The sequence below is a fragment of the Phasianus colchicus genome, chromosome 17, assembly GCF_987193195.1.
Source record: "Phasianus colchicus chromosome 17, bPhaCol1.hap1.1, whole genome shotgun sequence".
Lineage (NCBI taxonomy): Eukaryota > Metazoa > Chordata > Aves > Galliformes > Phasianidae > Phasianus > Phasianus colchicus.
The window spans coordinates 3,435,699-3,459,576 of NC_143452.1; the positions used below are offsets into that span (position 1 = coordinate 3,435,699).

Consider the following 23,878-nt stretch of genomic DNA (forward strand, 5'->3'; position numbering starts at 1 on the left):
TGGACTGCTGCTACTGAACAAAGGAAAGGGGATGGAGCCTATCTTGTGTATTTTCAAATGAACACCATTTATGTTTGATAATAAGGGGTGATGACTCTTCCTATGGATGATGCGAAATAAGAATCCAGCAAACCATTGTGATAGGAAACAAAAATGTTTTTTTAACTCCTTTGGAACACAGGTGCTGGCAGGAGTAATGGAGTACAGCAAGCGTGTTCCACCAGGAGTTTTGCAAAGCATGTTAAATAGTTTAGAAGTGCAATAGAAGTGTTACGTGGATTGTAAGCTGACTACAGGGCAGGATTGGAGCTAGAAGGTATCTGGAGATCTTTCATTCCTCTGGTCTCCAGAATATGCATTTGGGAAACAAAATAACACAGCTACAACCAAAGCTTTCCAATGTAAAATATACCATAATATCCAGTTATTTCTGGGCACAGGGGCCATGCTGCCTCACTCAGCTTCAGACCCTCAAACGTGTTCTCCATAGTGGGGCTGCCACGTGCCTTTCCTCTCTGCAAAGAGTATTTAGTGATTCAATGAGACATGTTTCATTTTCATCTAACGGACAGCTCTGAGACACCTCAGTGTGGAAAGTCACTTAAAAATATTCATTTTTTGGTAGGAGCTTTTAACTTGCTTTACACACAATGTGTTTTATAGCCTGTGGCTTTTGTGAAAATGCAGTTCAGGTGAATGGTCTAGAAAACTTACTGCAGCAAACCTAATTGGAGAAGACCTCTTCCGTGCCAGGAATTGGATTTTATTCATGTAGCATCTAATGCATCTGCAAAATACAACACAGGTATCTCCTCTCATGCTTACATCTTGAAGAACAAGAGATGCTTCTCCAAGGTGATGGAAGACTTACAGCTCTCCCCTGACTTTGGATTCCCCCCAGGACACCAGAAAATTAGGTCCAGGATTTATTCAAGAAGAAACGGGCATCAGTGACATTGTTCAGTGAGAGTTGCAAACAGTCTGTGCACAAATGAAGGCCCTCGGGGTATGAATGCTGTGAAGTCTCTTTAAAGGCCTCGATGTCTCAGGCATAGGGTTCATTTTCTTTCTCATGAAAGATTTTGTTTAGTGTGGAAAGCAAAATCACGGCGTAAAGCCTCATGGCCCTGAGTGAGAGCAGGAACTTTGCAGCCAGGGAGGGTGTTTGTGGGTGATTGGAATTCATGTTTATAGGGGAGCTGAATGGCTTTTTCAAATGAGAGCATAGGAGAAATTCTTTAGGGTTTAGATGATACAAAATGTGTATTTTGAGATGTAGAAAGATTGTCAGAAAAGATTTTGGGCTGAGGAGCGGCAGGCTGTTTATCCCTCACATTCAGCTCCTGTACAGCTCTGCAGTGGGGTTGGTGGGAGCAGAGTGGCACACACCTCTGCTCCATGGGCTCCTTGTATCCCTGTGCTGCCATGCACAGGGACACGTTGCAGTCTGGCAGGGGCCGTGCTCAGCTGTGATGCTGTTTCTTTTTGTTCATGCAGCTGCAGGGTTTCCTAAAGCTGTACCCTAGGGCTCTCCCGATGCAGCTGGCACAAGCTGTGTGCTCACAGCTGGTCCCTGTTTTGGTTCCTTCCCCACTATGGGGGGCATGAGAAGTGTGGGCTGTGCTCCCAGCATTGCTCTGCATACCGGTACACCTCCTGCAGTCCTTCTTGTTCCCCAGCTCCATACCCAAGCGATGGGCTGAGTCCTTACCTTTAGTGGCACTGCTGTAGCAGGATGGGACCAGCAGGTGCAGCCCTGTGCTGACAGCCACGTGGATTGCTGGGCAGTATTCCTGAGAACTTCACCTTGTCTACCTTGGCAAAGCTACTCAGGAAAATATGTTTGGTCTTGCTGAAAATACTGTTATGCAAGGCAGCGTCTTAACCACTAAATCCCAAGCAAATATTTTGCATAGAAAAATTTATGTTCTTTACTCTGTGTTATCTGGCTGGAAAAGCTGACCATTTTTCTGCAAAAAGCAACTTGGCTTTTTTTTTGCTGTCCGAAGCAGTTCAGTGGATTTATTTGCTTTAACTCAAAACATTTAAACAAGGGTTCTTATGTTGGCTTCAAGAGAAAGTTCTGGCCCTGTTATTTATGGCAGGTGTGCATTTGTGGGGGGAACTGGGCTGTTCTCCCTTCTGCTTTGTAAGGCTGAATTGTAACAGATTGACCTGGAGCAGTTTCTAAAATCTTTGTGACCAGGCAGTGTATATCTTGGGGAATGATGCTGGATGGGAAGTGGGGAGGTATTACCTTAAAAAATAGGAAAATGAGTATGGAAACTGCACAGTCTATTTTCAGCCTTCACTTACTGTGCACGGCTTTATCTCCCTGGTGAGGAAAATCCAAAGGTGGGACAGCTGGATGGCATAACTGGAGAGAGACGTATAAACTGCAATCACTGCCTTTGTTATTAACAGACTATGCCAAAAAACAAACAAACAAAAAAAAGCATACCTTCCATCTAAATGTGTTCTGCCATTCTGGCTTGCTATGGAATGCTCATCTTCGGAAGTCAGTAGTGTCTGAAGAACTTGGCTAGGTACAGGAAAACAGGTTATTGGATGAGCAGCAGGGCACAGCAAGCCTGACGTCTTCCATTCATGTGTAATTAGTGCTTGAAATGCTGGTGTTTCAGTTCTGTGTTAAGTCAGAAGACAAAGGTGCAGGCTGTAAGAGGAACACCAGACAGGCAGCATGGAAAAATGGACTTTGATTTATGGTGCTGGTGTGAGAGAAATTGCAAGGGTCCTGGGCAGTGCTGGTTTACAAGTGAGTTCTGATCATTAGTGACGATTCCTTCTTTTAAGGTCATTTTTTACTTGTGTGACCTTTTCATAGGTTGGTGTATCTTATCCTAACAGAGCAGCTCTGGGCTTGATTCACTTATCCATCTCCTTTTGAGATGAACACGTGGTCCTGCACTTGTGTTCCCTTGGCAGTAAAGAAAGATAAATACGTGTTTGAGTAGGTTGCTGGGCTCAAAACATTTGCTTAGGTGCTTCCAGTTTGTATGCTGTACCAAACGTCCTTGTTGTGAGCAGGTGAGATGCTGCTGGTAGGTATTCAGCTGTACAATTGCTCTTCTCGCTGTTTTTGTTCAATGTGAATGTCACCAAGGCCTCAGCAGAGCTTCCCCTGGCCTGGTAGGGGGTTTAAACTGTGATCTGACCAACGTGTGCAGCTTTGGCTTGTGTTAGTCATATTACCCACTGCAGGGCCCATCTTTTTGGAGGAGCTGTGGACTTAATTTGAATAAGCTGATCTGACACGTCTCCTCCTCTGCCTCCTAAAAGATGTCCTCTTTCAGTGAGGTGATGTTTTGTGAGATAAATCGAGGGTTCTCCATTAGTTGCTGTTCCTTGCTTATGGTGCAGGCATGCTCTGCAGCATCTCAGGATGGCACACCTGGTTGGGGATCGGTCTCGTGCTTCCATCAGGAAAGCAAACACCTCTGTTAACGCACATGGAAATGGAAGTTTGGGCTCTGTCTCATGGAGTGCTCTTTGCTGTTGGGTCACAGCTGATGATGACACTACTTTGTAACTTGCTCCCCGTATTGCAGGGTTCTCTTAAAATGCCTGGGAGCTCTCTGTGCTGTGCTGCTGAGGATGATCCTGAGCAAGAGGCTGATAGAAGAAAGGAGCTGATTTTCATTCTTAACTAAATTCCAGGCTGGGTGAAGGTGTTGGGCTGTCAGGTTTGAATTCAGCAGTGCTAATTGTTTATATTCAGCTTAAGCTCTGATTCTAGAAGATGTCACTGAAAAGGACAGGGCAATTAATTCATCACGGCTTAGTCTGGCATGCAGTGACTGGGGACAAGCAGCTCCAGCTCACTGGGCTAAGGGTAAGGGATGTATGTCATTTTAGGAATGTTTTGTTAATCCTTCTGTAGTCAGGTCCAGCTTGAAAGTAGCAGGAGAAGCTGTGGTTGGGACTGGTTATTTCGTGCTCTTGTTTCGGATTTTAACGCAAGCTGCTTTTGATGTTAGATATTTTATGAATGTTACACACTCAGATTCAAATTACGTGTTTCAGGAACTCAGGTTAACACAGCAGAGCAATCCAGTTACGGTATGAGCTGGTATTTGTGAGGCTTGTGATTCCTGAAGTGGTACCACACGAGATGCTCAGGAAGCAGCTTCACCTGTACCCTGCTGGCCCCAACTGAACTGAAAGAAATACCATCCAGGAGGCACTGCCAACTAGAGCTGGTTCCTTCTACAATAAATAAATTGCATAGTTAACTTGTAAAGCACATGGCTTCTTAACACCTGGCTCAGGGAGCACTGCTTCCCTCAGGCAGTGACTCAGGAAATGAAGGAAATGTTCTAATAACTTTGAGTTCAAGGATATTTGTCAGACTTTAGTGCATCGGTTTATTTGTGTTTATTTTTGGGAAACAGGGGAATAATGAAATTTGCTTGTAGGCTTTATTAGAGCATAGAGTGGAATATGTAAAGCAAGATTAAAAATGAAATAGCCTATTGTTTCCCAAGGTACTTTCAATCACGATGCTTCTTGGCTGCTTCCCCTCCCATCCATCTGCAGGCACAGCACTGATATCCCACCCTTTCTCTCTGTGCACTCCTGACTTGCGTAAGGAATTCTAGTCCTGGAAAATCACACTTTGTCTGCAACAAACTTTTCTCATCTGTCTGGGGAATGCTGTGCCAGCCCTGTTGTGAAATGGAAGCCAGAGTATGAAGGAGCGCAAGGAGGTGGCTGTCTGCGGGTGGGGGGAGCTGCTGTGCTGGGGTAGGGATAAATAAAAGACCCATGGATTAGAAAAAATCCTATTCCAGGTCTTGTCTCTCAAGCCAGGGATTGAAAAAGCATTAATAACCCAAGAAAAGTTTCCTTTTCTTCTGGCTCAGAAAGGTGTAAGGCACGGTTCAGGATATCTCTGCTGATGCTGGTACCTGTGCATGTGGTGGGTTTGTCACACCTCCAGTTCTCTCCATAGCAAGGAGCAAGCTCTGTCCTGAAATGCTGCTAATTGAAAAGGTGGACATGGTGCCAGCTGTCAGATCCAAGTATCCCCTGGTGGTAGGGGTTGTGTGAGGGAGAATGAGGAGGCAGGACAGGCTGCTTTATAGAGACAGGGATATAAAACATCAGTGGGGATACAGGGGATAATGTAATGGATTTATAGGTTTCAGATGCCTTCACTGAACTGCTGGGCAGGCTGTGACAAAAATGGAAAATAGATATACAGTTGTATAATGTGTCTACAAAGTGGTGTTTGATTTAACAGCTGTGCTTAGCATTTGCATTCCAACAGGCTGTGATCCCTGAAGTCGGAGGGGAATGGTCCTAATGTTTGGTGATGAATGTGGCTGTAGAGACCAAGTTTGCTCAGCAGTGTTGATTAATTCTATATGACAAAAGGTTTAACAAAGTGATGTTATTGGTTTCAGTGAGGAGGGCCATACAGGCTTGTTTTTGCCTTGACTGCAAGCTCTCAATCCTGAGACACTAGAGTTTGCTGCCCTCACATTTAAGGTTATTGAACATGAAATCCTAATAACTTAATTATTCATTAGTATGAGAGCTTATCTGAATGTGCTGATGTACAGGAAGATCAAATGGCTACAACAGCCATGGCTGGAGAGGAGTATCTCCCTGTTAATTTATTTATTTAAGGGGATTAAAGAGAATCTGAACAGCCATTCAGGGCTCCCTGGGGGTTTCGTGCACGGTACTGGAGGGTGAGAAGGGCCATTACAACAGAGTGAGGACATCTTTATCATGGTTTATTGTAATAGTGAGCTTAGGTCTTCACGATTGTGCCATGATGCATCCTTCCGAAGGAATGTCTGAACCTAAAGGATAATGGTTGTGTCTCTTGATGGTCTGTTTTGCTGTTTAATTACCACGTTCTTAACAATACAAAACCTACAGGGTAATTTTTTCTTTGACCTTGAGTTTTCAGCTGCTCTTTCCATTACTGGTGTTATATATAATAATGCTGATGAACCCCCATGGTAATAAGTTCCAATGCCCTTTTGCTTTGTGTGGACACACAGTTGCCCGTACGTCTGAGAGGTAGAGAAAAATCACACAAGTTAAGAAGGACTTGATTACACTTCTATTATGTGTTCCCTTCTGAAGAAAGATTTGCAGGGCAGAACAGCCTTGTGCTTTCTAGTTTAGTTACTATTTCTGCTATGGTCTTTCCTTTGACAATGGAAGTCTTACATCGTAATAGAAGTTTTACAGTCAGAGATGATGACAGCTGGTAAAGCATTCACTTTTCCCCAGCAAATTGTGTTAAATTAGGCGCTGTGAAGGAGAGGAGAGCTGTGCTCCTGCTCTCAGTGTTATGTCTTCATTTTGTGGCTGTTAACACAGTGTTTGGTCAATGATTTCAAGGGGTTGCTGTTCTGAACTTAAAATTGTATGAAACACAGAGTAGGATGGAGTAAACAGGGGAGCTGCTGGTTGGTGGGACTGGTTGCACTGGCGTGGGTTGGATGTCTGCTTAAACAGCAAGGAGTGAACTCAGTAACCATCCTATTTCTGACACTGACCTGTTGTGGTTTATTCTCCATAGTCTATCACAGCAGATATGTCACTAAACACTTGGAAATCAACTAAACCCCTAGCTTACTAGAAAGTATCAGAAAGAATTTGTTCTCTTGACCTGTTCTACATTTTATCCATGAGGAATCTGGACTTGCCTGGCCAGATTTGGCAGTTCAGATGGACACCGAACTGAGCAAAGTCTGGATGCATTCTCTGCACCCCTGGGATGTCACTGCTGTCTGGAGGGGCTCATCCTCCTGCTGTGCTGGGGACGTGGCTCTTGCTTATCTCCCTGAGTTCCTCTGCTTCCTGATCTTTTTGATTACTTCCAATTTACTACTCCTGATGCTTCAATTTAAGAAACATTTTTTAATGAAGAAAATGGAAGGAAGATTTAGGATGTGTTTGTCTGTTTCTCGGTCTCGCTGTGCAGTTGCCTGGACTGGCATTTGCTGTGATCCGTACAGCAGTTTTCCACTGAAGCTGCTGTACCGAAAGTTTTGGCCACTAAAACTTTTCTTTGAGACCACTGAGTCACTCTGGAGCTGAAATGTAAATTCCAAATAACGTCTGCAAATGCAGGACAGCCACTGCAGTGCGCAGGGAGGGGCGGCTTTCAGAGGATAACAGCTGTCTGCTGTGCGGGAGATAACCAGGGAGCTGGTTAAAAAACATAGAGCTTCAGTCTTGTGAGACGTTTCCTCCTCTTTGTATCTGCATTTATTCTGCATCAGAGTCAAAACAAATATTTTCAATATTTTCAATCAAAGCGAAATTCTTCTTTTCGAGCCTCTTGCTGTTTGTTTTCTGTCTAGGTTTTTAAATGTTTAATTTTATTGTCTCTTTTTTTTTTCAGAATATACAAGTGTTATATGACACGACTTGTCTTTAAAATAGATTATTTTAAAATAATTTGGAGCAGCTGTTGTCTGGTGATTGAGTCAGATCATTTTCTTAGATTAGAATCTCTTGTTTATTTTGTAATGAAATGGTTTGACACTTGGAACAAGAAATGAAGATAAATAGTTAGCATACCAGCGAGGAAAGCAGGTGCTTATTTCAGCAGCCTTCTTATTCTAGGAAATGCCATATTTCTTCTCCACACATGTTTCAGTGCATTTTGAAATGACTCTATAGAGTCAGAAATTTCCATGGTTTCTTATTGAAAAATGTTCTGCATTTGATTCCCTGAAATTTCTCCTCCTTCAAAACTTTATATCAGCTCAGAGGAAGTTGGCATCTTCTCACCTTGCCATCATCTGATGATCCACAGCTGTGCTCTGTCAGCCTCTGACAGGTTGTGGTGCACGACCTGAGCCAGCACCGAGCTGACAAACTCTCTGGATTTGGGATGGGAATGCAGTGTGGTGGTGTTGTTTTCTTCCATCCACAGGGAAGACTCCTTAGAGAAATGCGGGGATGAGAACGCAGTCAGTGCCTGCAGGAGCTTTTCACATCAGGATGCTTTGCTGACAGATTTATTCATGGGCAGGTCTACACTGATGCCTTCAGAAAAGTAGTGGTGATACACGTACAGTTTGCAAAAACAAACAGAAAAGCTCCATCCACTTACTTATACGTGAGGCCCAATCTATAACTGATATGTTACAGCATCTTTTTGTTCTGTAAGGAAACACAGATACATGCTGTAGCACGTTGCAGATGTTTTTGGTGAAGAAATACCAAAGCCTTCACAATTAGAGATTATTCTGGCCATGAGAAGTGCATGGTGAGCCTGGGGGGCCTGAGCAGTGGGGCTGGGGGGTGGACAGCAGCAAGCAGCCTGGCTGGCTGCTGTAGAAGGGGAAATGATCCTGTTTTATTCTGAGCTGAAAGAGAATTTGCCTCCTTTTCCAAATAGTGCTCTGTTTTTGGGACCGCTTCACATTTCACCTGAGATTTTGCTGCTTAACCATCAGCACTCAGCAGTTACGGAAATGCATAGAAGCCCTCGACCTCAAAAATGTTCGTGCAGAGGAGTGTAATAGCCCTCATTTTATAAATGGCAGAACAGAGGCTCAGAGAACATGGTTGTGAAGGAGGCCATCAGCAGAGCTGGGAGCTCAGCTGCCCTCTGGCCCTTGGTACCTCCCTCACTGCATCATTCTTAGTGTGGGCAGCAGAGAAGAGCTTGAGAGTTGCTCTTGTATGAGCAATAAAATCATATAATCATGTACTTGGTGATGTTGGAGAAGGCCACTAAGATTGCCAAGTCCAGCCCCAACCCATCCCACCGTGCCCACTGACCACGTCCCTCAGTGCTACATCCCCACAGATCTGGAACACCTCCAGGGATGGTGACCCCACCACCTCCATTGGCAGCTGTGCCACTGCATCACCACTGTTTTGGATAAGAAATTTCAACCTGAATAGGCAGGTAACAAGTTGTGTCTGCTGGCACAGTCACACTTACCCATCTCCTGTTTCTGCCTATGAAATGCTGCATAACCATGCACACACCGGCAGTTTTGTACTACTGCTCTTTACTTCCCTTCTCCCTGTTTCCATATTAAAATTAAGTGTCATGTTTTGGGGACAAGGATTGTTCTTTCTCACCTGGGTTAGTGAGATCCACATTAATGTGAATGGTGTCTGCTGCAGTGACCATCTTGCAGTTTGGTTATGGCAGGAATGTATCTTTCCTGCAGTTTACATACCCTTAGAAAAACTCATCTGGGGAAATGACTGATGTGAGTGAACAGTCTTTCTGAAAATTGGCCCAAGCTGTAACCTCAAATAATCTTGGATGCGTTCTCCCAAGTGCTGCTTTCTCCTTCCCACTTTTTATGAGTTGAACCCATGCTGCTTTAAGATCCCTTGTGCTCATTTAGTGAGCAGCAAGCCTCCCCCTCTTTTTTTTTTATATCAGTGATTTTCCGTGTTACTGTTTTTTTTCCTCTCTCTCAAAAACATTTTTAGCCATTTGCCTTTAGGGGATACGCATGTATACTGATGAAGAAAAATAACTCATTTTGTAGTAACTTTAGAACTGGTAAAGGTAAGTGAATGCATTTATTTAAATGCAGATCAAGGACAGTTTCATTTTCCGCTTCCATTTATGGCCTTCTGTGCAGCGTGTTGGAAACAAACAACTGTGGTTTTGCACAGGACTCCCCGTGAGCGTGGTGCCTGGTGTCCTTGTGATGTTCCTTACCATTTCCCAAATTCCTCGTTATTTCTTTCTCCTGCAGAAGCGTACACAATTGTCACTTCTCTAACACTGTTTACAAATAGAGCATTCGGACTGCATCAGTTCGTTCCTAACAAACACAATGCATGCATTTTTCATTCTGGAGTTTGCTGGGGCCTTGGCTGCGTCACATTTCTGTGTTTAAGGTCTTTGACCCCATTCAGGTTCTGCTGGTGGAGGTGCACGGGTGCTGTTCCCTCCAAGTGCCACAGCAGTGCCTTGTGTGCACCTCGCCGTGCCTGAGGACAAGGAGCAGGACTAAACATTTCTCCTCCTGCATTTAATTGCCTTGTTTCAATGATCACTGCACCAAGTTCTGTTTCTTTCTCAGGTTTCTATCAAGCAATAAAAATTTAAAAGCTGGTTGTAATTCCTGGAAAAGTTAGCAGGTTTGCAATGGGATCGCCTACAAGCTGCTTATTTATATTTCCTTTTTTATCCTGTTACTATTAAAGCCCCATCTTTTAAATATTGTTTATTTATTTTTTTCCTTTAAACAGAACATTTTCCTCCTGTCACAATACAAGCAACTTAAAAATTTTCAAAGGCTCTTTCAGCAAAGCTGGGAATTAGATTTTCATGGAGTCCTTCATAAAATATTGAAGACTTCATATATTAACATACATTGATTTATTCATAGTGTTTCATTACAAATAAGTGAGGATCCCATAATATAAGGAAAGGTTAGGAGAGCAGCGGAGCGCGTTATATTATATTGACAGCTCAGTTGAAATTGAGCTGCCTCTGGATTGAATTTGGAAGGTGAGGAAGGAATTGGCTGGTAAATAAGTCATGAGCTCTCCTCGCAAGTGTCTGCCTATCAGAGGGGCTGTCGTGGGTAAACAGAATGGAGCTCAAGCAGAATTTCAAAGGTTCAGCCTGGTTTCCCCTGAAGGTGCGTTAGCAGTGCAGAGCACGCAGGGCTGTGGCCTGGCTGGATTGCTCCCAGGCATGGTGCCATGTGTAAGCCTGCAGTCCGGGGCTAAAACTGGGAAATTCTATCAGCAGCTGTCTCGTGAGCTCAAGGAAAATGAGTGGGACTGTTGTCTAAAGGCTTGGTGATATCTATTTCGTGTGAACCTGTCATTTAATTTCAGTCTTTCGTTTTGGCACGATGTCTTCAGCATAGGAGAAGAATTCGGCCAATTTTGTTGTCAGTAAAAGGCTCCTGTTTCTTCTTAAAAGCCTCCTGAAAACAACTGCTTGCTGGAAAATGTATCCCTGTGTGCACCAAAAGTTCCCCTGTGCTGTGGGGATTGTATGGGAAATTGTCACAGAAATTCTGCAGGTTGTGCTGTGCTCAGCTTCAGCTGCAGAAGTTTGGGGTTGGGAACAAAAAGCAATTCTTGGTGGCTTTTGTTGTATATCAGCACATGCTGAGATTTTAGTGGAGAGAAGAAATTAGCTTCTTCCAAAGTAAAGCCTGGAAAAATGGTGATGTTCACTTGCCAGTATCCTAACACAGGGTAGTTCACTAGGAGATGCTGCCCTTATATCTGCCCTTTTATTTTCGACCTTGAGTTCCAAGAGGGGAGTGAAATAGGGGTGCAGACAGAGGCTGGGTGCAGAAGCTCCTATCACCTTACTGTCCTTGTTCTTCATTTGCAGATTACTTACAAGGCCGTTGGGTCTCTGGATCCCAGTGCTGACCTGTCCAGCCAAAGAGGGAAAGTCTTCAAACTAAGGAATGAAACGCATCACCTCTTTGTAGGATTATACCCAGGGACTACGTATTCGTTCACCATCAAAGCCAGCACAGTAAAGGGCTTTGGGCCACCCATCACAACACGGATTGCAACTAAGATTTCAGGTATTGCTTTGGGGAAGACAAAAAAAGGAACTTTACAGGGCTTTGTTCTTTAGATTTGTGAAACAACAAAAAGGCATTCAGCTTGGTGTCTCCTCCACAAGTTTCATAGGGACTGCAATCTATTATCCATGTTCGTTCAGATTACAAATGCAGAGGTTAATTTGTGGATGCCTTAGGAGGATTTCAGATGGGAATCTTTGTTAATTCAGTAGATGAACTCTCAGTACAACAGATTATTCAAATTATATGCTCAGTCACAGAAGCTCCTTCAAAAATGTGGCTTTATCTCAAGAACGCACCAAAAACGGAAGTAGTGAAGTAATTGAATTAATAGCAGAAAGAGATGAAAATGAAGAAGAGAAACTGTATTTATGGGTTTCTTTCCTGAGTAAGGCCACAGAGAGGGCTTCAGGTAGGCAGACGAGGACGTCAAAGCCCTGAAATCAGGAGGCACTGCAGAGAAAGCGCCTGGGTACTCAGGAGAAGAAAGGAAATTTGGTATGGCTACCAACAGCTCAAATGGGTAAGGTGATGGTTGAGATGACATTGAACAAACGTGTGCAGAATTAAATATTAGAATTTCACTAAGCCAGGTTCTTAACGGATGGTTTTTGGAGTATCTATCACAGTGACATCAAATCAAACGTTTGGGACACTTGTAATGCTGAAATACACAGCGCTGCGTATTTTCCCTTATCTTTCAGAACTGGTTAGTAAGTTGTTAGCAGTAAGTAACAGTTCAAAATGTTAAGGAAATTAAATATCTCCATTCTCTGCACTACCCATCAGCAAAGCTGGAGGCTTTTAGATGTAGTACAGAAGCTCATGTCACATCCACCTGCAGTACAGCCACGGGCTGTAAGGCTGCCTGCAGAAGGAAGGCATGGCTGTCCTCTGCTCACCTCCGGCCAGAGGAACAAAACAGCACAGGAATGGGGGGTGCTTTTCTCTTCTTATTCAGTTTCTTTTCATTTTATTTTTAAGTGCTCAAATCTTGTTAGAAGGCTGCGTGGTTATTAAATGTATGAGCACTGAGCTCAGTTTATCATCTATGTTTCTCTGTCCTCTAAACTTGTTTGTAGTAAATAGGCACAGACCCCATGCAGGCACCTCTAGCATAAAATTGTACTGTGGTATGGTCAGCCCTCTGCACGGGATTTTGAAGTTACTGTTATATTTACTTTAAGATGCAGTCCTAAAGGAAATAGAGAGAAAAATGAGATTTGCATTGACTTATTTTCACTTACAAGAATGTATTTGTAAGGCTGTCTGGAAACTGCTAGTTTTAAAATGAAAAGCCATCCTATGCAGTAGGAAAGTGTGAATGTGCGTGTTTATCTGGGTGGATGTTTGTTAATTTCTTTATTACAACTAGTTGCCTGAATTCCCAAGGACTTCTCTTTGGGCAGGACTCAGCAAAATAGGCACCACATCAGTGAGCAGTGCTTGCTGCTTTAGGGAGGTCACTGCCAAGAGTCATTTTAATGAGGCACCGTCCAACTCTTCCACGATGAGGACACAAAAATGCCATATCCTGTTACAGCATCTTGTGACAAATACAGTGCAGTTGCTGAATTGTACTTGATACCATTAGCTACTCCTGCCAAAAACGATGTTGCTTCCATTTGTTTCTCAACTAAATGGCATCTGAAAGTCAAATGGTGCGTTCTGTGAAGGAACCAGCCCAGCTGGCTGACACAGCAGAGGCCATTCAGTCGCACCAGTGCAGCATTTCAACTAGGCCAATGGAAGCTGCAGCAAAGCAGGGCCTGCAGAGGTACAGCCCAACCTGCTCGTGGTACCCGAGGAGCCCTGCAGCACTGCAGTGTCCCTTCTGCCCAGTACAGGAGCAGCACAGTTCTGACTGTGGCGTTTCCAGTGGGTGCTATCAAGTACTGGGTACTGCTGGTGCTCTGCATCTTTAAGTGACTCATACTGCTTCCCTCAGTGCACAGCACCTTCTGCAGAGGAATTCCTGCTAAGGAACTGCCATTTGTTCTGAACTCGTTGCCAGCTTATGGGTAGGGAAGTCAGTTGCTGAGCTGATAATAGGAAACACCGTGCTTAACAGTTTTCAGGCATTTAGATAAAAATCCTGATTGTAAACAGGATTACTGAGGAAATCGCTGTGAGAGGATTAAATGTGGGACCCCCACGATGCAGCTTGCCCTTGAGAGTTGTAGATGAACTGAGTGGGACTATGCTCTTCATGTAAATTCTTCTATTCGCTTTATAGTTAGGGATATTTCAACAAAGCTTACCTCTTTGGAATAAATACAATGCTGCTCAGATCCTTCAGTCTTTTTGTTCCTAAGGGATGTCTGCTACTGGGGAAGGAAGCATTAACACAATGAGTAGGCTGTGTTTCCTAGGGAAACCCGTCCCACCTTGATGAAATGACCCTAGCAGAAGGTAATAAAGCAGAAGTAGGAAGATGGCTGTGGCTAAGTGTGAGTGGTCAGTGTTTTCCATATTGCCATGGGGAACACCACTGCTGGAGTGATGGATACTGTGGTTGGTCTCTGCCCACAGCACGCACTGGTGGACACACCATTAAAGCACTGGGGTTAAATACCCATTTGAGTGCTCAGATAATTCCATTCTCTTCTCTTTTGATGCTTTCCCACTTCATAATGTACCTTCCAGCTAATCAAGGAGACACAGCTCACACATGTGCATTAACAATTCTGTAAGATGTGAGAACTCTGATCCATTGGTACGAACAGTGAATAAGAGCTGGGTTCCCTGGGTGCAGCTTTCAACTCCGCCACTGATTCACAGGACTCAGATGGCATCTTTCAGTGTCCGTGCTCTTTGTCTATTTCTAATTTTGAAGAAATAATCCCATCCCAAAGGATTGCTAAATCTTAAAAATTCAAGGCAGGATTTTCAAAGCCAGTTTGAAGATTTGGGTGTCCTGTTTAATTTTAATAGGAAACGAGCGTACAAATTTTTTTTAAACAGTTATGACAATTTTGGTCATAACACTAAGAAAGTATTTTGATGTTTCATTTGAGAAATGTTAAACGGTCTCCAAGAAATGTTAATAGCACGTTGCCATCACTACCAGAGGCAGCAACTGGTGTCTCAGTAACGTGTTGCTCTTTGTTCTGCCACAGCACCGTCAATGCCGGAGTACGACACGGACTCGCCCTTGAATGAGACAGACACTACCATCACTGTCATGCTGAAGCCTGCTCAGTCCCGGGGAGCCCCTGTCAGGTGGGTAGTTCCTCTTCCTTCTTTTGTTTTTTGTTTTTTTTATTTGCAGCATTCCCCTCTCCTCCTTCCCCAGGTTTCACTCATCTTTTATTCTCATCTGATAACGGAGCTGTTGAAAGTGAGCGCTGCCTACGAGGCCAACTTAACTGTTGATTCTGCCTTTCATGTTGCCTTTTATAAATGCATCCCGCTGCTAACCTCCACGAATGGTTGCTGATGGCATTGCATGGGGTTATTGCCCTTTCAGCATCACCTCAGGAGCCTCAGCAATACTGGAGTTTCAGTATATAGAGCTGTGTGCTGTGATGTGAGCTCAGCAAGCATGGACAAGGCTGCAGGCTTCCATCTCCTGCCCTCGTTTCTATGAGGGACAAGCCTTCGTTGTAACTATACGGTAGGAGAGCCTGAACTAATGTTTGCAGGTCGTTTGTTCCAAATTTGGACATCTCAGTGTTACAAGCCAGCTGCTGCTCCCAGCTTGTTGCAGAGAGAGGAGGTGATGGAGGCTAGCAGAGTCCCTCTGGTTTAGTGGGATGCCATCAGCTGTAGGTGGGCAGTTTCCATTTGCAGACAGGAGGACTTAGGGGTAGGAAGCTATACGGGTGGAACTTGTGGAACAGGATGACGGCCTTGTAGAAAACATCTGTGACTAATTTTGTGACTAATCCTGGGCTGGATCCCATTCTTACCAGCCCCGGGGCTGAAATGGCGCATCTAGCTGCAGATCTCTGGCTGCTGAAACATGACTTAGAGGCCTGTACTCCACTGCTGTCTTCTGCTTTGGTAAATGTGCACGTGTTGAAAGGCATCAGCACAAGGGAACAAACTGCCTCTCAGAGACAGCACTCCCTTACCTGAAGCTGGCAGGAATGCCAGGCACTCCTCCATCCTCCGTTCTTTTCAGCTGAGCATGTGAATTAAACTGCTTATGATAAAATTAGCTGTAGTTTACTGAGGAGGATCTGGGCTACTCTGTAAGATACCCAGCAGCCGTTACCTTCCTGTAGGCTCTTTAGAATTTCCCTTGAGTTTTCACAAGGCACTTCTTTTTTCCCTCTGAGTGGTATTTTAAAAACAAATAATCTCTTCTCTCAGAAGTGCATGGGCTTTGCACATCCCACGGATGAGTTCCTTGTGCTTTTTGGAGGCATCTCACTAAGTGTTAAGGAGCAGATTACTCACGTGTAAACTTGTTTAATTTAATGAAGTGTCCTATCTCAATTAGTGCTCCATCTATGTCACAGCTTTTTCCCAAGTTGCACTGTTAGTTTAAAGCAAAGTATCTATTTTTTAAAAGCTGGGCACCACCCCCTTTCTAGTTGTTCTGAGAAGCAGGCTTCAACATTTCCCTTTTAATCTCTGGTACTCCATATGAACGAATTTAGGAGCCTATTTTCTGAGTCCTTTAGGGATATTGTTGTGCTGGAAAATGGCAGTAAAATCACAGAGCTCTGTTTTGTTTTATTTCTTTATATGGGGGAACGTTCCTGTATCTCGTTTTACCACCTGCTGTCTTAAGAGTGTTGCTATTTCGTCTTTTTATTGAAAGTCTTGCGATTTTTCTTGAAGCCAATTTGCTATACTTTAACCTCTTTCAGAGAATAGTGTCTTTTTCAGCAAATGCATCCATTATTCAAGCTGAGTGGTGCAGTCGATACGGTGGAGGGAATGGAGGCCATTCAGAGGGACCTTGACAGGCTTGAAAGCTGGGCTCGGGTGAACCTAATGAGGTTCAATAAGGCAAAGTGCAAGGTTTTGCACTTGGGCCGGAAGAACCCCAGGCACCTGTACAGGCTGGGGGGAGTTGTCCTTGAGAGCAGCTCGGCAGAGAAAGACCTAGGGGTCCTGATAGATGAGAAACTTAACATGAGCCAGCAGTGCGCTCTGGCAGCCCGGAAAGCAAATGGGATCCTGGGCTCCATCAGGAGAGGGGTGGTCAGCAGGGATAGGGAGGTGATTGTCCCTCTCTACTCTGCTCTTGTGAGGCCCCATCTGGAGTACTGTGTTCAGGTGTGGAGCCCTCAGTACAAAAAAGACATGGAGATTTTGGAAAGGGTCCAGAGGAGGGCCACGAAGATGATCAGGGGGCTGGAGCACCTCCCCTATGAGGACAGGCTGAGGGAGTTGGGTTTGTTCAGCCTGGAGAAGAGAAGGTTGCGGGGCGACCTCATTGCAGCCTTTCAATATCTGAAGGGAACTTACTCCCAGGAGGGGAGTAAACTCTTCATAAGGGCTGATAATAGCAGGACACGGGGAAATGGTTTTAAGTTAAAAGAGGGAAGATTTAGGTTGGATGTTAGGGGGAAGTTTTTTACTAGGAGGGTGGTTAGGTCCTGGAACAGGCTGCCCAGGGATGTTGTGGATGCCCCGTCCTTGGAGGTGTTCAAGACCAGGTTGGACGAGGCTCTGGGCAACCTGATCTAGTAAAGGTGTATGTTTGGTGGCCCTGCTAGGCAGGGGGGTTGGAACTACATGATCCTTGAGGTCCCCTCCAACCCAGGTCATTCTGTGATTCTGTGATTCTGTGATTCTGTGATTATAAGAAAAAAAAAAATCTACGAAGTTTTCCTAATTTTTCAGTCTCGCTTCTTTAATTGCATTGTGGCCTATAGTACACGTTTGCAGAGTGTAATATTTATGCCACATCCTAATGATGAGGTGACTTCCTTTATTGAGCCCTGTCCATTGACACAGAAAATGAGAGCAGAGGTGTGTGTGTGACAGGGGAGGAGTCCTCCCCTAAAATATCTCGGGGGAGATATTTAGCTTTTTATTAGCTATGACAGCTGAACAATGAATGAATTCCTTTTGCTATATAAATATAGCCTGCTCTTAGTCTAACCTCATGAAATCCAACAAATTTGACCTTGTATCAGATTTTCCCAACCAATTCCCCTTTTTTTTTTCAGCCTAATCTGCACGCTTACTATATCCAAAAGCAGCTAGCACTCCCTCAGAGGCTTCAACACCATCCAGCCAATTAGAAGGATAATGTGCTATGAACTGTTGGTGACACTTAACACACAAGGATGAGGTGTTTCTTTGCTTTTTCGTAGATGTTTTTGTTCATATTCATGCTGAGAGTTAATATACCCTCTTTTTCTTGTCTGTTGTTTTGTGTTTTAAGTTTGTTTTTCCTTTGTAAGTATAATATTTTGTATTTGTCTCTACTAGTTGTCACCAAACTGACTTTCAAAATGCTTTTAAATCTTGATGCAAACCTTGAGTGTTTCCATCCCCTCTTAGTCTGATGCCATTTCCCATTCACTTACCCAAGGCATTAGTGAAGATACAGATTCAGATTCAGGCAACACTGAGTGTTGAGGCTGTGTGAGATAGGTGGAGGGATTCCACATGATGGGAAGGATGCCCAGAATGCCAAAAGGATGTCTGTAGGATGTCTGCTCTCCTGGCCTCTCTTGTAGGCATGGCCATGCTTTCCTCTATCCATTCCCTTTTCTACCTGACCACTCAGCCTGCCTGGGGTGTTTCAGAAAGGGCTCTTGAAAATGATCTGAAATAGATACTGCTCACAGAATCTCATAAAGCCTCTGATCTGTCACTGTGCAGGAACAGGTAGACCTCTCATCTCATCCTCTTGAAAGTACTCCGGGCAGCCAGTTTCTGCTCTACAGTGCCCCAGGTTTTCAATATAATCCTTCCAAAATGTGAAAGTAAAGAAACAACGACAGCAAAAAAACACCTTCAGTACATAGCAATTATTCTTCATATTTCTCTTAGATGCTAGGGAGGTGAAATGGAATATGTGTGAGGGGGTGATTGTAAACCAGTACCTGCCCAAAAGATAGTTATGTGACTGAGTTGTGTTATTTCATTCTGCTCTAGTCTGAGCAGCATACAGATGGAGTACGGTTTCCAAGATCATTTTTAGAGTAATATTGTAGAATATTTCAGGAAAGATTCACTGTTCTTCCTCTCACGTGAAATACGGGTGCACTAAATCCAAAGTCACTTTCAACATTGAGACATTTCTGATGTTTCCTTGTGCTCACGATCAATAACTTAAATGTGGTTGTTTGTAAAACTAATGATTGTGAACTTGACATTGTTAACAAACTATAGATAAAAATCAAGACACTTGCATATGAACTAATGAAAATAATATAAACTTAGGTATACTTTTCTAGACTTTGTCTTATTGCTAGAAGAAAGGTGGAGCATCAGCAAGGCATAAATATCCTCCCTTGTGGCCTGGGCATTTCATTATTTCCCTGTGGTGAAACCCGCAGAGTTTGACACCACGTTGCCCTTTAAAAATAACTTTTGGTGCTTCTTATATCAATTCAAAGCCCGTGAATGGTGTTGTGATTGATTGCTGAAGACTGACATTCATCTGTAATAGATTCAGAAGGGGGAAAGAAGAATGCAAGTGTTCCCAATCTTTATTCCTCAACTCCTTCCTGAAAAAAATCCCAGTGTGATTTTGAAGATAATTTTGCCTGTGCATCTGTTATTGTCAGGAGGGCTGAGTCGGTCCTTCATAGATTATTCACATATGACATCTTCAGGCCTCTCTTTGAGAATTTATATCTTATTCACTGCTTGAAAATACTGCTGTGAGGGATTTTATCTCCATGACAAGTCTGCTGGGCTGTTTGCTCTGTGCTGAGTATTTGGAAGTCCATCTGGTTTATTAAAGAAACCGTTGGTGTTATCCACCTATACTACTATTACAGAGAACATCACATTTTCAGAGCATGTTAGTTTTAGGGATTTCAGAGTTGAAATAACGCTCACCTTAAGGGTGATTGCATTGTTGGCATGCCATTCCATCTCCTGGGGCCATCTGCTGGGCCATTTAGAGCAGAGTCTGCAATTACGCTTTGGAGTTTGAGGTGGTAGCAAATTTCTTTGCTTAAAAAAAAAAAAAAAGAAAGAAAAAAGAATTTATCTGTATGGCCTTGCTGCAGTTCTCCAAAGTGTATCAGTATCCAGTCTGTGATGTTCTTTTGCACGGCAGGCAGGCACGTGCATCAGGTATCTGATGGTCTTTAGGCACCTGAACCTGTGCTGGGCTGAGGAAAAGTGTTTTTAGAACGTAAGTTTTCAAACTTTGCACATGACCCTGTGCATACGTATACAGGTGTGTGTGTGCTGTGTGAGGAGGAGGTGTGAGTAATGGTGGATAAATTATTTAGGTCAGATTTGTTTACGATGCGTTTGCGCAGTGGTTGGATACACTTAATCACTTTGCTGAGGGTGGATGGGTTATTGTATTAATGCATATCTGAAAGGAAATAAGGAAATCTAAATGGGAGAAGGGAACTGGAAGTCTTTTGAATATATTTAGAAGCACTGAGCAAAAGGTGAAACAAGTATTTTCATATCACCAGCCAGCCGGTAGGAGAAATTAATTTATATGAACAAAGCCCCATGTTGCTCATGAGTGTTATCTGATTTTTGGTCTCCCAAGCATGAAATAAAGGAAATATTTTTGGTCTGTGTGTTGCTAAATGAATCAAGAGAAAACAGTTGTGTTGTTATTCAACAGAACACCTAAGAACAGTGTTTTTTTCTGTTTTTCTGCTCAAGCTGCTCTCCAGGCAAGCAATCCTCTATGATGTTTCTGCATGTTCATGTCTTTCTACACGTAGAACAAACGAAAATTTCCTGTAATGCTGGGGAATGGCATTGCTTCCATCTTGTATTGGAGTGCTGAGACTTTCACTGCTTAACACTTGCCTTCTACTTCAGCGCGACGAAGTCGGGATGCTGAGTCTCTGAACTCATAGGCTATAATGTTCATCTTCATGTCATTCCTTCTTTTTTTTGTCATTTCAGCTACCATCTATTTGTATAGAACTTAACTAAATCCCTTACACTGGCATCTTGATTATTATTAGTAGTAGTAGTATTTTTGGAAGCATGGTAGTTCTTTACATGCATACAAAGGAATCATTTGCAAACCGAATAACCTTGATTCTGTGGTGGAGGAGGAATGAGATCTATGAAAGAGGAGCTATAAATTTGCAAAATCTGTTGGGTTTTTGTTTGTTTTGCAGATAGGGGGCTTTGGTGTTTACATCTCAGTGTCTGTGTTGGGAGCAGTGCTGTTCAGCTTGTTGCTTTGCTACTTTTGAGTGTTACCACATGATTTTGCCTCAGGCATTTATGCTTATAATAAATTCATTAATGCCAGGAACGGGTGGCGATTTCTTGTTCTTAAAACTCCTGCACAGAATACCTTGTGCTTGAAAATAAAGATTGGAGTCGGGGATCAGCAAAGCAATAAAAAAGGTTCTGATGTTTAAAGCTGTGGGGAGCATAACAAATGATTATGCCCTTGGTAATTCTGAGAGTTCAGTTGCATTGATAGGCGTGTTGTAAATACCTGGAAAATAAAAATCCCAGCCTGCTTTTACTAAGCTCTTATTCCAGTGTATGCATCACATGATGCAGTTGATTGAACACAGGGCAAACAGTCATCACATTAGATCTTTTAATTTTGTAGTATCTAATGAGGAATGAGATTATCAATCTAGGCTTCTGATAGTACAAGCCTAATTATCTGTATTAATTAACATCTCCCGTAATATACCTCAGGGATATTGTTCTGAAATCATTCAAACTGGGTTTCTCCTGCATGGCGTTCTGTCTTTCATTTAGGCAAGAGTTTGAAGGTAAATGAGCAGAGTTCCTCTCCTCTCAAAGGTAAACTAGAGCTGCTTTTTCTTCAGCGGTGTGTGATTGCGCCCAAGAGAATGAGAATTTGCATGAAAGATTGGGAATAATGGCAGCTGCACAGACTGCTGTGATGGTTATTATACCAAAAAGGAGCAGAGTTTCGCCTTAAGTATTTGCAGGTTGACCTCAGCAGTGTGTTCTACCCCTGGTGAACTGAGCAGGGCACAGCAGAGCTGAGCACACGCGTCCGTATCTGCTGGAGTCATTGCGTGGTGGTTGTAGGGCATGCAGAGTGACTTCAGTTGTTCTGGATCTTACAAATGCTGTGCCTGCTGTTTCAAGAGAGAAGTGCGATGGAGATGCAGGGTTGAGTCAGGAAACAAGGTGACAGCTGTAAGTATCAGGAAGGAATATTTTGATTTTTATATAGCGTGGCATAATCAGATGAATAGGTTTTTTAGTTCCCCAGAAGAGTCAGATGCTGGCCCTAAAAAGTGAGGATAAGTGGCATTTTGGGTCAGTTGTCTCATCTGGTACTGGAAATAAGTTCTCTTACTGCAACATCTGAGAGGACTGTCCCTTAAAATGTCACCAAGCTGCCGTTACCCATTTATCAGCCATCAGAAACATGCCTGCTCTCTGAGCCTGCATGACCTGCTGAGTCTTGCTAAACCGTTCTGTGGAGAGTCTGGCAGCAGCTGGGAATAGGAGAGGAAAGCCATCAAATTTACATACATTTTAATTATAATATTTTAACAATCAAATTACACATAGAGACAATTCTTTTGTGTCAAGTAGCGTTTTATTAGCTGCACAGTGAAGCTTTTACTAACATTTTTTTAGTGCTCTTTCTGAAGGCCTGAGGATATTGAGAGTCAGGGAGTGAATGTTTTTGCATAAATCTTTCATGCTGTCCACATGAACTGTCAGGTTAAATTCCAGCAATCAAAAGGTTAATGAAGTCTGAACTTTAAGCTGAGAATCGCAAATTGATGGCCGTTTTCTCACATCAAGCTGTCAGCTGGTAAGACAAAGAGGGAGCAGGGGGAAATGCCCCCATTTCCAGTGTGAGGGTTTCTTTTTCCCAAGATGTTTCTTAATTTGCATCGGAGCACCCGGAGTCAGTATTCCCCTTCTGTGTAATCCCAGAATAAAAGGATAATTGCAAACTGCATAAAATATTTTAAAAACTAGAAAATGCATTTGTTGAGATGTACCACCAAGCCTCCTTTTTGCTTGCAGCAGCCCCTGGATCACACCCTGAGGTGGGATGAGCTGCTCCAGGTGGGAGCTTGTCCACAGGCAGCAGCTTGGTTCCCTTCATGGGAGGAAGGTTTGCTTAATTGAAGCAGCTCCTTTTGGTACTTACAATCAGATGGGATGAATCTGGGCAGTAGTCCCTGGCAAACAACATCCCTCAGCAGTATATGAGCCCTATCCAGCCAGCATTCCTCCAACAGCAGCAGGGCTGAGATGTTCAGAAGGTAAACGGATGCCTTCCTGCATGTGGCAGGCAGTGTTTGTGCTAGCAGGTGCCCCTCAATGTGTCTACAATAACACAAAACTGTAATAAAAGGGAAGATGAGTAAGCTCTCCTTTGCTGTTGCAGACTAAGGCATTTCAGGATTTAATTATACTACAGGTATATAAATTCCGGAAACATGTTAATGCTCCCGTGATTAAAATTATAGAGGGCCTAATTGAAAAAGCATAAACCGAATTGAAGAATTCCTAATTATAGTTTGCTTTGAGGTGTTAATTTCCTTCATAATGAATGCATAATTTCTTGAACTAGAAAAGGGGGCTGCTGCACCAGCGCGTGGGCTGCAGATGGAATGAAGGGATTATCATAAATGCAGCCAGACAATTCAGAAGAGCAAACCTCTCCATCCATGGTGCTGTTCTGCCTCTCTATAATTTCAGTTCTCCTAGCACAGCGCTTTTCCAAAGCAAAAGGCAGAGCTAGGAGATGGTGAGAGACTTGCTTACGGTGCAGAAGGAAGGGGAAATTGGACTGGTTTAATTAAAAGTAGTCATGGTGCAAAAGGGGAAGGTGAGGAGAGAGGTGGAGAGCAGTATTTCTGGAAAGGGCAAAGTAGAACAGAAGATGCTGACTTTCCTCAGTACCCACCCTGCCTGATTCAAAACTAATTGCAGGAGCTGATGTTGATGCAGGATAAGGGTTTTTTTTTATTCCTCCCGGAGGATTCACCCTATGTTTCAGCTTTTCTCTCACATCAAAAAGATGCATAGCTTTGAAGGGAGTGAATGGTGAAGTATGTCTTTATCAGGTACGGCCTCTGTCATCTGCCCCATTCCCACTCTGTTGGGGATCTCTGAAGGTGTTTACAAGCGATGACAGACCAGCTGCCAGCCCTTATCCTTGGGATTGCCATTTTCCTCTTTTCCCACCCACAGCTTACTTGTATTCCAGAGCTGAAGGTGCCACTTCTTCCTGCTGTCAGAAGCATCAGCGT

The 23,878-nt window shown here is 43.4% G+C and overlaps 1 protein-coding gene across 12 annotated transcripts in view; it reads left to right on the plus strand.

The window, feature by feature from the left end:
• Window positions 1-23,878, plus strand: part of PTPRT (protein tyrosine phosphatase receptor type T) — a 432,503-nt gene that overhangs the window by 307,554 nt on the left and 101,071 nt on the right. For all 12 annotated transcript variants that reach the window (XM_090152290.1, XM_090152287.1, XM_090152291.1 and 9 more), the window contains exons 10-11: window positions 11,333-11,534; window positions 14,654-14,756. In XM_090152290.1, coding sequence (XP_090008416.1) covers window positions 11,333-11,534; window positions 14,654-14,756 — 305 coding nt within the window. The remainder of the gene's footprint in view (window positions 1-11,332; window positions 11,535-14,653; window positions 14,757-23,878) is intronic.